The sequence below is a fragment of the Mixophyes fleayi genome, chromosome 3, assembly GCF_038048845.1.
Source record: "Mixophyes fleayi isolate aMixFle1 chromosome 3, aMixFle1.hap1, whole genome shotgun sequence".
Classification (NCBI taxonomy): domain Eukaryota; kingdom Metazoa; phylum Chordata; class Amphibia; order Anura; family Limnodynastidae; genus Mixophyes; species Mixophyes fleayi.
This window is the reverse complement of record NC_134404.1, coordinates 35,634,617-35,649,675: the sequence shown is the minus strand read 5'-3', so window position 1 is coordinate 35,649,675 and position 15,059 is coordinate 35,634,617. Positions and strand designations below refer to the sequence as shown.

Here is a 15,059-nt window from a genome sequence, read left to right as displayed (position 1 = left end):
AAATGTAAATTATCAATAAAATTAAGTTTATTTTTATTGGTACCTGCAACAAAAATCAGTGTTTAAACATTAAAAAAGATGCTCTACAGTTGTGCCTTGATACATGGGTAAATAGATTTTTTTTTTTATATTGGGCCCTGGCTATGGGGCCACCAAGTTCGTGGGGCCCCCGGGCAACTGCCCAGCGAAAAAGACGGCCCTGCCCCCAGCCCAGCCTGCCCCTGACCATCGCTATCCACAAGCCTTTAAACATAACATTATATATAGGACATATGCTAGAAATGTAAAAGCCAAAGGTACAACGTTTTACACCGTTCCTTATATGGGATGTCACTATTTCCTAGTGAATTGAGAGACTGAATATTACTTCAGTCCACACAATCAGTGCTGCAACGGCATGTCACAGGCTCACTTTAAGCAGCGATTAACCACATAATTGTTTAAGAATGTAAATGTAACTAAGGCCTTGTGCTGGAGCCAACATGTCTGTTTTATCGCTGTGACTGGGTGGTCTGTCCTGGATTGATGGGCTTGTCACCTGGAGGTCACAGTATTCAGCGGAGTTCTAGTATAAACCGTTACATAGGCCCAGTGAAAGCCGTCACATTTAATATCTGCTCTGAGACGTGAGTGGGATTAGCTGTATGATGGGTTATGATTGCACATGTGCCCACAATAGATGACCAGCGTTTCACAGATGCCACCCGCCAGGTTTATTGATGAACCATTATCTAGAGGTCCTCAGTAGTGAGCTATGAAGCATTTGCCTCGCTGAAATTTTTTTCTTATTCTTGACCAAATTCTAAGGACAATTGTGCATCATCTTACATTGTAAAAAATGTGTTGCAGTTGGTGCGGGGTGCTTTTACCAGAGGAGAACTTCTCGCTGTCTATCAAATGCTCTCACCATACTGTCAACGGCCTTGTCACCACCGGCAAGGAGCACAGGGAAGTCTATTTACCAAGGATCGTGGCGGTACATGTACTGCCACAGTCCTACTACCGCTGTCGCCATATTAAGATGACGAGAACAAGTTATATTGAATGAAAAATGCTTTATGTATCTAGATAGAACATTTTTGCAGGCCACTAGCATGAATATTTATTGTTTAATATATATATATATATATATATATATATATATATATATATATATTATTCAACATTGTATTTTTATATTTTATTTATCACTCTGGTCATATTTTAATAAATTGTGCAGATTTTGTATCACTATCATTAGGCAGCGATAGAAAATCTGTGTTATCACTGTATATTAATAAATAGGGGTCTTTATATTTATCGCAGTTTAGTAAGAGGTCACTATGAAAGTAAATAAGTCGAGCAAGTTGTGTATAGCTCTCCCTAGTGGCCTTCTGCATATAGACACTCCGTCACTTTGTGTCTCACTAATCTCACTCTCTCCGTGACGTATTGTTTGCAGAACGTGAGACTCCTTTCTTCTGCTCATAACCCCCCAGTAGGTGAGCTCCCATCTCAGCGTAGGCCTTGGGCTGGATACCCAGTTATTACAAGGCTGCCATATAACAGGGGTTAGAAAGACGCTTACTGTAGTTACTTCTATTTGAAGTGCACTAAAATGATGCCCTCTGAATGTTTTCCTTACAGGGGACGGGTCACTTATAAGCGTTAATTAGACAGGAATCTCGGAATCACAGTATGAGAGACTAAAGTGTTTATTAAGCTGCATTCTCCATCTTAGGGTCAGTGACTATAGGCCCACTGGGAATATTTTGAAGTTGTTATGCAGTGGTATGTTTGATCAGCTCCCAGTAACCTTAATAGAGGTGACATTTAGTCTGCAGTCAGCAAAACTGAACTCTTCCAGGAAACACGTTCCAACGCTAACAAGTTACGATAGGGCATCTGAAATAAGGTAACATGTAAGATTAACGGTTATCTTAGTGTCTGCTGCACTAATTGCCGTCTCCAGGATATAGGGGTCTATTTATTAATAACACGCAGTGACGATCAATATACATTGCTACAAATCACAGCGGTACATAATGATATGGTTCATCGTTCACCATGCCGGGGTTGCTCTAGGTGCCCCCTTGTTGACCCCCCTCTTCTGCGAAGCGGCTGGATACCATTGATAAAGACCAGTAACGCCATACTGAGATGACATTACTTTTCACAGCTTAATAAATTTGCTTAATGCTGCTGTCCCGATAGAGGTCTGTGCGTTCATCAGTAAGTCCCGGTAATTAGGTTAATGCTGATGGCAGCTGTGATTTCTCCAGAGTTAACCCTTTCATAAATTAGAAAAAATGATGAAAGAGCCTTTTGCTGGCACTTGAGCCAGCATTTTGACTCTGTATCGCTTGTTAAATAGACTCCATAATTCACTACGTATTCACTCGCAATACATAGAGGTTCAATCCAGCTTTAATAAACAAAAACTTAGCTGACGGGGGTCCCTATCCTGGCTTCAGTGGGCCACAGTGGCCTTAAGGAACCTGGGATGTAAGCAATGGCATAATTACCATAACTTGGAAGAGGAATCATCATAACCTACCTCCCGTACTTCTCAAGAACTACGAGCTACCAAGACCAACTCGCACGTCCTACATCATCGCTGACATCACTCTATTCTGGGGGCAGTTTATGGTGTCACCTTACGTCAAGGAATCCCAGCACCAATATAGATTCATGGTGAAAATCTAAGCTCCCCAACATAACGGCTCTACGGGCGTTGGAAAGTGAAATGAGTTTAGACTGTTAAAGGTTAAATATTGGTAACGGACTTAGCAGGAGGAGAGGGGGCCCTGTAGAAACTGCTAGTTAGGTTATGGAAATTATATAGTAAAATGAACAATGGAGCTAGGCTTTAAGTGAAATGATGCAAACGTGCCAGGTCAGATGGCAAATGAAATAACAATGCTTAATGAGTTATTAAGGCTGAATTCTGGATGGTGTAATAACGGCATCGTTTAGCTAAACACTACAAAATGCGTGCATGGAAAATAGGTGGTTTTATTTTGAGATCTTGATGAATCTGGTCTAAACTGTACTTAAAGACAGACAATAGGACTGAGCTTTTTATTCTAGAGCTGCAGACAGCAGAGAGAAGGCGCTCTGGTGTACTATTATAGGATGAGAAAGGAACGTGTCAGAGATCAGAGCCAGTGTGTACCGTGGAATCAAGGACAGATGAAATTTAAATGTGTGGAAATAGAGAGGAACGGGAAGCGTGGGGGTGAATTACAAATCCTCATTTCTGCCTTTAGTTCTGTAACACTGTGCATCAGAAATACACTGCGTGGGGAGAATGTAAAGCTGCTGCCGGCTCTGCTGTTCCTGACCCCAGCAATATAATGTACCATGAAAGGAAAATTCTCCTAAGACTTCAGTCTTTCATTTTCACCTGCGGCGAAGCCATTCATAGAGCGGCTGCGCTGTGCATGATATCAGCAGCGTGACACTTGTCCTGATCAATAGCTTATCGATGTCTATTAGATTAGGGGTGAGGCTGGTTTTAAGTCCAAGATATTGGTGCAGTCTTTGATATCTTTTGACAAAATCTGGGATATTTCAGATAATTGCAAAAGAAACATTTAGGGGTCTATTTAACAGGCGGTGAAGAGCCGAAATGCCGGCGTAAACGCCAGCAAAAGCCTCTTTCAACAGGTTTTTTTATTTAACAAAGGGTTAATCATACTTGCCAACTCTCCCGGAATGTCCAGGGGCCTGATTCATTAAGGATCTTAACTTAAGAAACTTCTTATTTCAGTCTCCTGTACAAAACCATGTTACAATGCAAGGGGTGCAAATTAGTTTTCTGTTTTGCACATAAGTTAAATACTGACTGTTTTTCATGTAGCACACAAATATCAACTTTAAATTTCAGTGTACAAATAAGCTATCAAGTATTTGTGTGCTACATGAAAAAACAGTCAGTATTTAACTTATGTGCAAAACAGAACACTCATTTGCACCCCTTGCATTGTAACATGGTTTTATCCAGGAGACTGAAATAAGAAGTTTCTCAAGTTAAGATCCTTAATGAATCAGGCCCCAGGAGACTCCCGAAATTCGGGTCGGTCTCACAGACTCCCGGGAGAGCTGGCAAGTCTCCCACATCTTGCAATTGCGGGGCTAAAATGACGCGATTTGCGGTGAATCACGTCATTTTGGCCCTCGCCCCCCACGACAAAACGGCATATTTATCACAGGGGCCAAAATGACGCGTCTGGCCGCGCCCCTCTCCCGGATACAAGTTGCCAAAAGTAGGAAAGTATGGGGTTAATGCTGGAGAAATCTGAGATTTCGACAACCTAATTACCGGGACTTGCCGCATTAGGCATCAGTATGGTGTCTTTTTCCATGTGATCCAGCTGAATCCTCTCCGGATTTGCTTGATCCCTCACTGTTGAAATCTGCGCATGAGCAGAACAATTCCTCCTGTCCCTTCATGGAGGAGGGGGGTCTTGTCAGGGGCTTTCGGGGCAGCCCCAGCTTGATAGATTTCAGTGGTACTTCATTATCTATTTTGCAGTGATAAATATTGATACTGCGCTTCGATCATATATAGACATCTAAGTGCCATGGTGCCCCATTCCCTGCTGCAAATGTTACTCTATCTGTATTGTTTCACCGCTATGCTTGTCATGCTCCGTATGCACCTAACACTATCTGTTTTTCCTAGAAGAAGAAAAAAATCATCTGTAAAGGGTTCTGGCTATGTTTTTTTATCATTGCAATTTCATATAATGAGTTTTGTAATTAACTGAATAGCTTAGCACCATAAGAAAAGTTATAGATAGATAAATAGATATAAATAGATTTTTGTGTTTTATTGGTTAACTAATTGGGCTGGGTGGTGTTGCACGCTACAATTTATCCTTCTCCCTTTGAATTCACAGATAACAAGTACGCCCCCGCGGTCACTCTGAACGGCTTCATCTTCATCCTCGGAGGAGCTTATGCCAGAGCGACTACAATCTATGACCCGGAAAAGGGGAACATTAAGGCGGGCCCCAACATGAACCACTCAAGGCAGTTCTGCAGGTGAGGAACAGATAAATATATACAAAAGTGTTTCCAGAGCTCTTAATGATGGGAAATGAATATCAGTAAATCAGGTTTGCAAAAAAGAAAACCACAGAGGTCAATGTTCGCACTAGCCCACGCAGCCTGGCAAACCTGCCCTGAACAAACATGGCCTGCAGCTTTAAACCTTGGGTGTATCCCTGATTGGCTGAGAGTTCCAAGTTGCTGCAGAATTCCATCCTGTCTGATTGGCCAGATCCTTCCATGCTCTGTACCTGTACGGGAAATTAGTAAGAGGCATCAATCTCTGTGACTGGCAGACTCCATCTGCTCCCGTATAGCACAGTACCAGCTGCCTGTGAATTCACAGCTGTTCTCCTGATAATTTACAAGACAGTGTTTTCTCTAAATATTTATCTTATCATTCTTCTTCCTCCTAAGTGTAAGAAGCGGTGAGATAAATGGAAGAAGCATCGTTTTCTGATAGCGCCGGGCTTCATATCTGAACGTGTTACGTTTCAGGAGCGTTGGGGCTTGCTGGGGAGTGTGATGTGATTACATGTCATGGTTGCTTGTCTGACATGTGCAAATGATTGTCAGCCAGACCCCCTGTGATCTCTCCAACTGAAGCACACCTCATTGTAGGTGATAATATATACTGTGTTCCACCTTCACAGCTACAACTTCCCAGCAGGCACTGCGCTGACAGCCAGATTGATGAATTAGAAACACTCATTAGAAACTATTGGTGTCCCAGCAGCCCAGTACTGACTAGATTACTCCACTTCTGGAAACACATCAGCTAAGGCTAATGTAACACAGCCCGGTATAGGTCAGAGTTCATCTATCTATCGATTTATCTATCTATCTATAAATCTAATTTCTATCTATCTATCTTTCTAATATATATTAATATATCTCATAACTATCAATCTAATATCTAACTATCTATCTAATATTTATGTATCTTGTATCTATCTATCTATCTATCTATCTATCTATCTATCTATCTATCTATCTATCTATCTATTATCTATCTATCTATCTATCTATTATCTATCTATCTCATATCTATCTATCTATCTATCTATCTATCTATCTATCTATTATCTATCTATCTCATGTCTATCAATCTCATATCTATCTCATATCTATTGATCTCTCTCATATATAGCTATCTATCTAATATCTATCAATCTAACATATCTACCTATCTATCTATCTATCTCATATCTTTCTATCTATCTCATATCTATCTAATATCTATCTATCTCATATCTATCTAATATCTATCTATCTATCTCATATCTTTCTATCTATCTCGTATCTATCTAATATCTATCTATCTCATATCTATCTAATATCTATCTATCTATCTCATATCTTTCTATCTATCTCGTATCTATCTATTTACCTCATATCTATCTATTTATCTCATATCTATCTATCTATCTCATATCTATCTATCTATCTCATATCTTTCTATCTATCTCGTATCTATCTATTTATCTCATATCTATCTATTTATCTCATATCTATCTATCTATCTATCATCTCTCTCATATCTATCTTGTATCGATCCTTCTGATATATTCCTATCTTTCCATCTCGTATCTATCTATCTCGTTTCTATCTATCTCGTATCTATCTATCTATCCATCTCATTTCTATCTATCTATCTCATATCAATCTATCGCTTTCATATCTATCTCTCTCATATTTAGCTTTCTATCTATCTCTCTCATATCTATCTCTCTATCTCTCTATCTCTCGTCATCACATAGGCAGTAATCCCTTCTTCACTAGGCCCAGTAAGGTAATGTTTTATATCTTCCACCGGGTAACCTTCTGTATCATCTGCTGTGTGACACAGACCTGTGTCCATGTACAGCAGGGTAAATACACAGGATGGGTAACGGACATTGGGCAGTGCATTGGCACTGGGCACTGAATCATTGAGGGGGTATATAATTGCTCCACTGAGAACAGATCATGGTGAGGGAAAGGGGCAGAGAGAGTGAAATAATGCAATAGAGCATAACCGGGCCCCCAGGTCATCTCTGGTGCTTATTATCTATCCTGTCTGGCAGCACCATTCTCTATGACAGGGCCCTGGGCCGAGGTGAGAGGCTCTCTCAGTATACTGTAGGGACTGCTGAGAGTGGTACAAACCTCTTACTACGGAACCTCGTGGCTCCTTACAGTCAGAAATCCTGTTTTGCATCTGATTAAAAACTTGTTCCATGGTCGGTTTTGCATGTTCTTCATTAATGTCACTAATGGAACTCTTTTATTAGACAACCTGTTTTTAGGTATATTGATCCACTGGTTATTTGACATTTGTTCAGTAAAGCTGAGAGCGCACAAGGCCCTGTACACATATAACACACAAGGCGTCACACTTTAACCTCATCTCTGTCCCTCTCTACAGCGCCGTGGTCGTGGATGGAAAGATATACGCGACCGGTGGGATCGTGAGCAGCGAGGGCCCCGCACTGGGAAACATGGAATTTTACGACCCCAAATCAAACACTTGGACATTATTACCCAACATGCCTTGCCCTCTCTTCCGCCACGGATGTGTAGTGATAAAGAAATACATTCAAAGTGCTTGACAAAATAAGAAGAACAAGAAAAACTGTCCTCACCTGGAGATGTTTATTTCATTTAATTTGTCTTTTAATTTGTTTGAACCCTCGCAGTGGCGGGCGTGCCGGACGTGAAGCGCTCAGTCATTCATGTCTCTGATTCTGCAGCCGTTTTTTTTTGGGTTGTTTTTTTTTAACCATTACGAGAAGAAAGGAAATAAAACACGGAGAACATTTTATTTTGTTTTATTTTTTTTGCTTTTCTCTGCAGGTTTTCAAATAACTCTACATTGAATGTAGAAGTTCATCCTCACCTTTGGGTGATGCTGGAGCAATGGGCTCCGAAATATGTACAATATGTAAGTTAACGAGGCAAACGTGTCCACTAGGTGGCGCAGTGGCACTTGTTGTCGCTCTAGGTGCAATAGATTCCCATATTTTTACATGGGTTCAGTGAAATAGAATCGGGGAAGGGTGGGGGGGGGGATAATCTGTATTTTAGTTAGAGATTTGAGACTGGGATTTTTTTAGAAGACTGTTCGGTAGAGCCCTGATCAGCATCTCACTCTGGGGAGTTTTGAAAGAGGGCGTTCTTTTAGGACGGATTTTGCTTCTTCTTTCAGAACGGAGGATGTAGCGTTAGCCGCACTGCAAAAAAAACCAACAGTTTGTCAAAACATAAGGAGCGTATTAGAAACCCATGGCAGGTGATGTTAGCCTCATATATAGTTATGTTTACAAAGTAGGCTAGGTATACTGATTGTGCACCAGACTCCCAGAATGCTCTGGCAGCCAGAACATGGCTCACACCCAATCATGCACAGAAAGAAACTCGCAAAGCACTCTGGGAGTTGTAGTTTAACAACACCTGGTGTGAAAGTAGTTGTCTGTACTATGTATTTAACCAACTCAGTCATTGGAAAGCCATTATGAGAAGAAGAAATGATTTGCATGTAGAAGAGAAACCTACACTTAACATGAACCCACCTAATTGACCTTATTTAATATAGGCTTCCATGAGAGGAGGTCCCGGGGCCATGTCTGGGGTGGGGGGTTGGCGACACGATTCGCTTCATCACGGCCCAGTCCCCCCGCTGCACTTCGCTTCACAATCACTACATCAGATCCTGTTTGGTTATGTTTCCCAAGTGCCTACTTGGGAATACTGCACTACTGACAAGGAAGGCGGCCATTTTGCAATGTGAAACAATATTTGTAGTGCACTAGAAACCGTCATCACTGAGGTACCATCACTGAGGCACTTCCTGGCAATATTTCTGGAAAAGTTATTCATTCACTATAAACTAGTGACCTCCCTTAGGCGCCATGGTTCCCGGTGATTAGATAGACCGCATTCTCAGGAATATTGGCTCATCTCACAAAATGGCCGCCTCCATCATGCGTCATGCACGGCTACACTTTATCTCTCTCAAGCTTTGGCGACGACCTGTCCATTTTATAAAGATATAATTACAAGCCATATAAATGATAACTATCACCAGTATCGGCCAGGCTGTTTTCCAGACACTTAGCTTCCATTTGTTTTATGGTAAATTGTTTTGACAAACTGTATTTGTTTTTTTTTTAAACAGAACCCGTGATTGAAGAATTAAAGATAAAATAAACAGTTAGACCTCAGAATTTACAGTAATATATTAGTCTTCCCGCAGGTCTAAATACAATTACATTTTCTTCTACTGTACTAGTAAATTATAATAAAATAAAATAAAAAATTACATATATAATATATTTATAATTAAAATATGTTTCGCATCAAAGTGAGTTTTTCGAAGGATTTAACAGGCTAGTGAAGGTGTGCTCAGCAACAACTACAAATATTAACAACCAGTTTTCAGCAATGTTTGATTTTATTTTTTTTTGTCTGAAATGATTGGTCCTCAGACCTTGTGCTGGTGTTGAATTGAACCACTTGCCATAAAATGAACGGACAATCGGATTGCATTCCTTTTTACACAACAATGCCTATGTAGAACATTTAGTAAGACCTAAAGTGGCGGGGTTTGTTTATTTTCAATTCCACAGAGTTAGGCCTGCATTTATGGGCAGCAATATAATACTTTGCCTAAAAAAGTTTTGGTGTACAAATTCTATTTCCAAATAGCATTCACAATTTTCCTGGGTCAGGCATCCCAACTGCCCTGATTGGCGGCCCTCGAGAGGGGCCGGGCTTACGTGAAAGTGGGCGGAGTTTTACACACAAGTTTGTGTGCAGAGTTTTTGTGTATCAGGGTGGGACTAATTTTGCCCCAATTTTGCATGTCGAAATGTTGGTCCGGTATGCCCAACCTCCTATAGCCATAGCTAGAAGGGGTGTGGCTGTATGGATCAGGGCGTGGCCTATTTTCTTACAATTTCTGGAATGTTGGGAAGTATGAATTTTGTTTTAGTTATATCAGAAATTTTTTCCCCAAAATGTTAATGTGTTCAGCAAATTAATTATTTGTCCATTCAAAAGGTATGGCAACATTCTTTGGTGACTTAATATGTTTTTGTTTTTTTTCAATCTATCTTGGTGATGCTTTATAAAAACCCTCATATATGTTTAATTGCTTATAATCACCCTGCATATTGTCCCCAGGCATTGAGAAATTGAAATGAAGGTTGGTAATACATAATTATCATGTAATATCTTAAGATATTTTTCTTAGTTGGTGGAAATTTTCTTTTATTAATTCATGTCAATCATTAGTTTGCAATTAAGAATCTAGTATCCCCTCAATAATGTTGCATCTTAAGATTTATTTTTTTGTTCTTGTAAAATTAATTACTATTTTCTGTTCTACAAGTATGTTGGATTTATGATTTTGAAATTTGTATAATAATATTGCCTTGGTTTGTGCTATAGAGGAATCCCTTAATTCATCATAAAGTAAAAATACCGGTAATAACAAAAAACACAAATCTGCTATATATATTGTGCCACAAGATGCAAATTTTCATTTTGGAAATGTATAATTCACTCTGTTACATAATGCTTGTTTAATATGTTTTAGAGGCTGTTCCTTAATGGTTTCCATGCAGGGAAATACCACCGTACTTGCAATAACACAATTTTTATTTACTAGAAACATTGAAACATATTTGTACTTTAGCAAAAGATTTTCCCATGTAAAAAATCTCATTATTATAACCCCAAATATATAAACGTATTGTTAAGTAAAAATAAAAACAATTGTGCATTTCACAAAAAAAAAAAAAAAAAAAAGATTTTTTTTTTTTTGGTAATTTTCCAAGTTAAACCACTGGGTGCAGATAAGTAATAATCATTGACTTCTTGATTTCTTGGTTAAGGTTTTTGTCATCAATTAGAGTAGGCCTGTCACCTGAACACAGTGGAGGCAGCCATTTTGTGGATTAAGCTAATGTTTGGAAATACAACCCTAGTTGAACAGGGTCAAAAAAGAAACAGCCCTGGCTATGGGTTGGGGGTATCTGCCAACCGGGCCAGTGGCATAATGGGCTACCTTGGGCTGGGGCACCTTCATTGTTTTTTCCTTTAAAATGTTTCTAATAGGCTGCTGAGCACAGTCTCCAGCCCCCCCAGCCAGCCCCTGACCCAGGCATACAAAGTCCAGCAGCCCACATTTAAATGCGTTTGTTAAAAATAGAAGTGGGAGGCTGACTGAGGCTAGACTTTAATCAATGTCGCCAGATTGCCAGTCCGGGCCTGAATATTATTAGTCTCCAGTGACGTCAACATGAGTCTCTTCCCTACAAAGTTGTGTCTTCAGGTAATTATTACTGTGCATCTGTTGCTATGCACTGCGGAGGCAGCCATCTTGGGGGATCAACTTTATTCATAAGACTGCTGCCTAGCAACACACAAGACAACACAGCCACATGATATTAGGCCTCCCGACGTTGGACAATTCGGTAACAGGATAGGATGTGTGGCCACGTCCCGATGGGCGTGTGGGGGTGTGCCTGGCACTTTGGAAGTGCTAGGCTGCCCAATACTTTCCGGCCCTACACCTTTACAATAGCTCCCAAATATCCCACCCATGGAACAAAGCTGTCCTTATCGGGATGGTGAGAGAGGGCCTTTAAATTGGGACTGTCCAGCCTCATTCAGGACGGATGTCTGAGTGATGTCACTAAGGGACAGGCGGTATCCTCATGCATGTAGGTTGGGCTCACAGAATGACGCCTCCACTGTGTTTAGTTGACGGGTTCTCAGTAAGATTACACCCTCAAACTGATATCTGTTGCTCCGAACGTGATGGACTTTAATCATTATGCATTTTTCTTGTAATATTTATTCTTTCAACGGAAAAAAAACAAAAGCACAATCTTATTACGTACCTTCTGTGTCCGACCAAGGGTGAGTTTTACAGCCGGGAGCATGATCTGCAATCTGCCTGGTGCAATTTCTCCAGTTGGCGTGCCTCTTACCTCCAAAGGAGGTGCTAGTACACGAATGGACTCGCGCACACAATTCCAGTCAGCATCACACTTTTATTCACACTGAAGCAAATCTATTTCTGTGAATAATATATATATATATAAAAAAAAAAACAGGGTTATCTGTAATGGTACTGTACATAGTTTATGTTACTGGTTAAGATCTTGTTATATTATAATAAATATATTTATAGATCTAGACTGAGGTTTCATTTTTTCATTTATTGCTCATTCGAAAATGGGGGGTTGGTCTGTGTGGTCCGGTTGTGTGTATGTGTTTTTGCAGGTATGGAAGATGTGTTTGTACTGTGTAATTACAATATCCAAAATATATTGTATGGACATACTGTATTAAAAGTGGTGCACGGGTAGTTATGATAAATAGGTGTTGTATCCCATAGCAAACAGTCGGACTCTAATTGAATTGTAGTGTTCATTTACATCAAGCCTGTATTATGACCATATTACCACAGAATTCCATGGTAGTAGCACTGTGGCTTAGTGGTTAGCACTTCTGCCTCACAGCACTGTCGTCATGAGTTCAATTCCCGATCTTATCTGTGTGCAGTTTGTATGTCCTCCCTGTGTTTGCGTGGGTTTCCCACACTCCAAAAACATACTAGTAGGTTAATTGGTTGCTTTCAAATTGACCCTTGTCTCTTGGTGCATGTGTTTATGTTATGGGATTTAGACTGTAAGCTCCAATGGGGCAGGAACTGATGTGAGTTCTCTGTTCAGCGCTGCAGAATTAGTGGCGCTATATAAATAGCTGATGATGGTCATTTACCATGATAATTCAATGCCTTTTTGGTGTAAGTTACAACATGCTCTGTAACTGAAGAGTAAGTGTCCCATATAGCGGACATGAGAATCTATTGTATAAATGTTTTGTCCACTATTGAACTATGCCCTCCTGTAACTGGCCACTGTAATGTATCTATTTTACGGGCGAAGATATAATTGTCAGGCAAACACATGTTCTACAGAAAGTGAACATGAAACCCTGCCCCTCACTTTCTGTCTTGTGCCATTAGCTAATTTGTCTAAGGCATAATGCACATTACCTGTTGGTGTGAGCTGTCCTGTGGACTGAAGAACCTTTGACACTTTGAATTAGGTACAATGCTTAGACTGAATGCCTCTTCCAGCTTAGGTTGTCTACTCATCACAGCAAAGTGGGCTGTTTAAGATATGTGCAGTTATTTCTGCTGCTTACACATTTAGAGACCATGGAGAGATCGGCCACATCTTCTCAGGAGATGGAGTCTTCAACTGTGGAGCTAGTTGCTGAGGCTTCCGCCTACATTCCGGAACTGGAACCTGATCCTCATTTGTTTATTGGGTGCATTGGCCAGTAAGAACTGACTAGTCTTGTCCTTTCCCCAACCCCATGTTAAGAGCTGTTATTGGGTAAGGGATAAACTGACAAGGTGTCCTCTTACAACCTGGGCAGATACTATACCTCTTGATGAATATTGATAACTTGACCAGCATTTCCTAATGGAAAGTAGCTGCTGTTACTGTGAGACCCTTCACAAGGTCATACAGGTCATCTCTGTAGTTTGCTCAGGCTCTAGCAAATAACACTAGGATACACACTAGTAGGAAGAGAAAACTATAAGTAGGAAGAGAAAACTATATGTGTAGGAAAAACTATATGTCTAGGATCGGGCAGGACCCTACTGTGTCCGAATTCACATCAAATTGAGTTGTGCAGGATCCTTTGTACGGTTACTTTTCCTGGTTACACATCCCATGGAGAACATGTCCATATCTTCTGAGGATATGCTGTCCTTACCTCTGAAGCTAGTTGCTGGACACTCCCCCTATGATCTGGAAAAGGAATCCAATCCTTATTTGTTTGTTTTTATTACATGGAATTTTTTACCTTCAAGCTATTTTTAAATGATATTTATAAAAAAGTAAGTAAGGAGAGTAAAGTGGGAAGGTGCAGGGTACAAATTAAGTGTTTGTTAAACATATTTACAGTTAACTTGCAGACCTAACGTTTTCAGAAGTCAAAAAGAATAAAAAAGTTAATGAGAAAAAAAGAAAACACTGCTTACTCGTCATAACAGGGGGTCATACCCGGCAGGGAACCGCAAGGAAGTGAGGAGGATTCTGTGCTTACGATGAAGGAGCTTCTTTTTATAGCTCAAGGGATAGAGACCGTCCTAGAAATTTATGTGGTTTATTGTGTAGAAAGAATGTTATTTCCTCCATGCTATCACTATGCCAGACATAGTTCTTAAAGGCCAATATGAAGGGGGATCTGGTTGCTTCCAATTTTTAGCTATTAGCACTGTAGCTTCTGCCAATAAATGGGAAACTAGTTTTTGACTGTCTACATTAACATCCTGGGGAGGTCCAGAGAGTAGAAAATGTCAAGTGTCTTTTGGTATCTGCTGCTCTAGCATTGAATTAATGATGTAGTAGACACTGTCCTATAAAGGGACTATTCATGGGCAAGTCCACCAAATATATTACATAGTCCCCCTGTGGGCCACATTCACGCCAACAATTTGGAATAGCTGTTGGAAACATTTTAGAAAACATCAGGGGTGTAATACAACCTGCAGTAGATTATATATGCGGTTCATTTGATGCAGGTGGAAATGGAGCTTGTGGAAAAGGTCTGGCCTTCTCCCAACATGATTCGTCAGGTGGGACCCAAGGTCTCTCTCCCATTCCATTTCATAATGGCTCTAAGGGGCGTATTCAATTGTTTGCCGTGACCGCCGAAAAACGAGCGCGTTAAAACTATTACCGTTTATACGGTAATTACTCGCTCAATTTCAGCTCGCAGCTCCCTGAAATTGAGCGAGTAAATTACCGTATGAACGGTAATTACGCGCAATATTACCGTATAAACGGTAATAGTTTTCGAGCGCTCGTTTTTTCGGCGGTCACGGCAAACAATTTAATACGCCCCTAAGAGTCAAGGGTGACATCAATTAGAAAAATATACAGGGATGAGATCATTCCCTTCCTCAGTGGAGACTTAAGACAGATATCCTCGAATGGAGCTGGGTCCCGTAG

At 40.4% G+C, this 15,059-nt stretch overlaps 1 protein-coding gene across 2 annotated transcripts in view; it reads left to right on the top strand.

Annotated features, from left to right (window-relative positions):
- KLHL29 (kelch like family member 29) overlaps positions 1-12,221 on the top strand; it is a 625,364-nt gene extending 613,143 nt beyond the window's left edge. For both annotated transcript variants that reach the window (XM_075201372.1, XM_075201373.1), the window contains exons 13-14: positions 4,884-5,028; positions 7,442-12,221. In XM_075201372.1, coding sequence (XP_075057473.1) covers positions 4,884-5,028; positions 7,442-7,625 — 329 coding nt within the window. In that variant the 3' untranslated portion in view covers positions 7,626-12,221. The remainder of the gene's footprint in view (positions 1-4,883; positions 5,029-7,441) is intronic.
- The last annotated feature ends 2,838 nt before the right edge of the window (positions 12,222-15,059 follow it).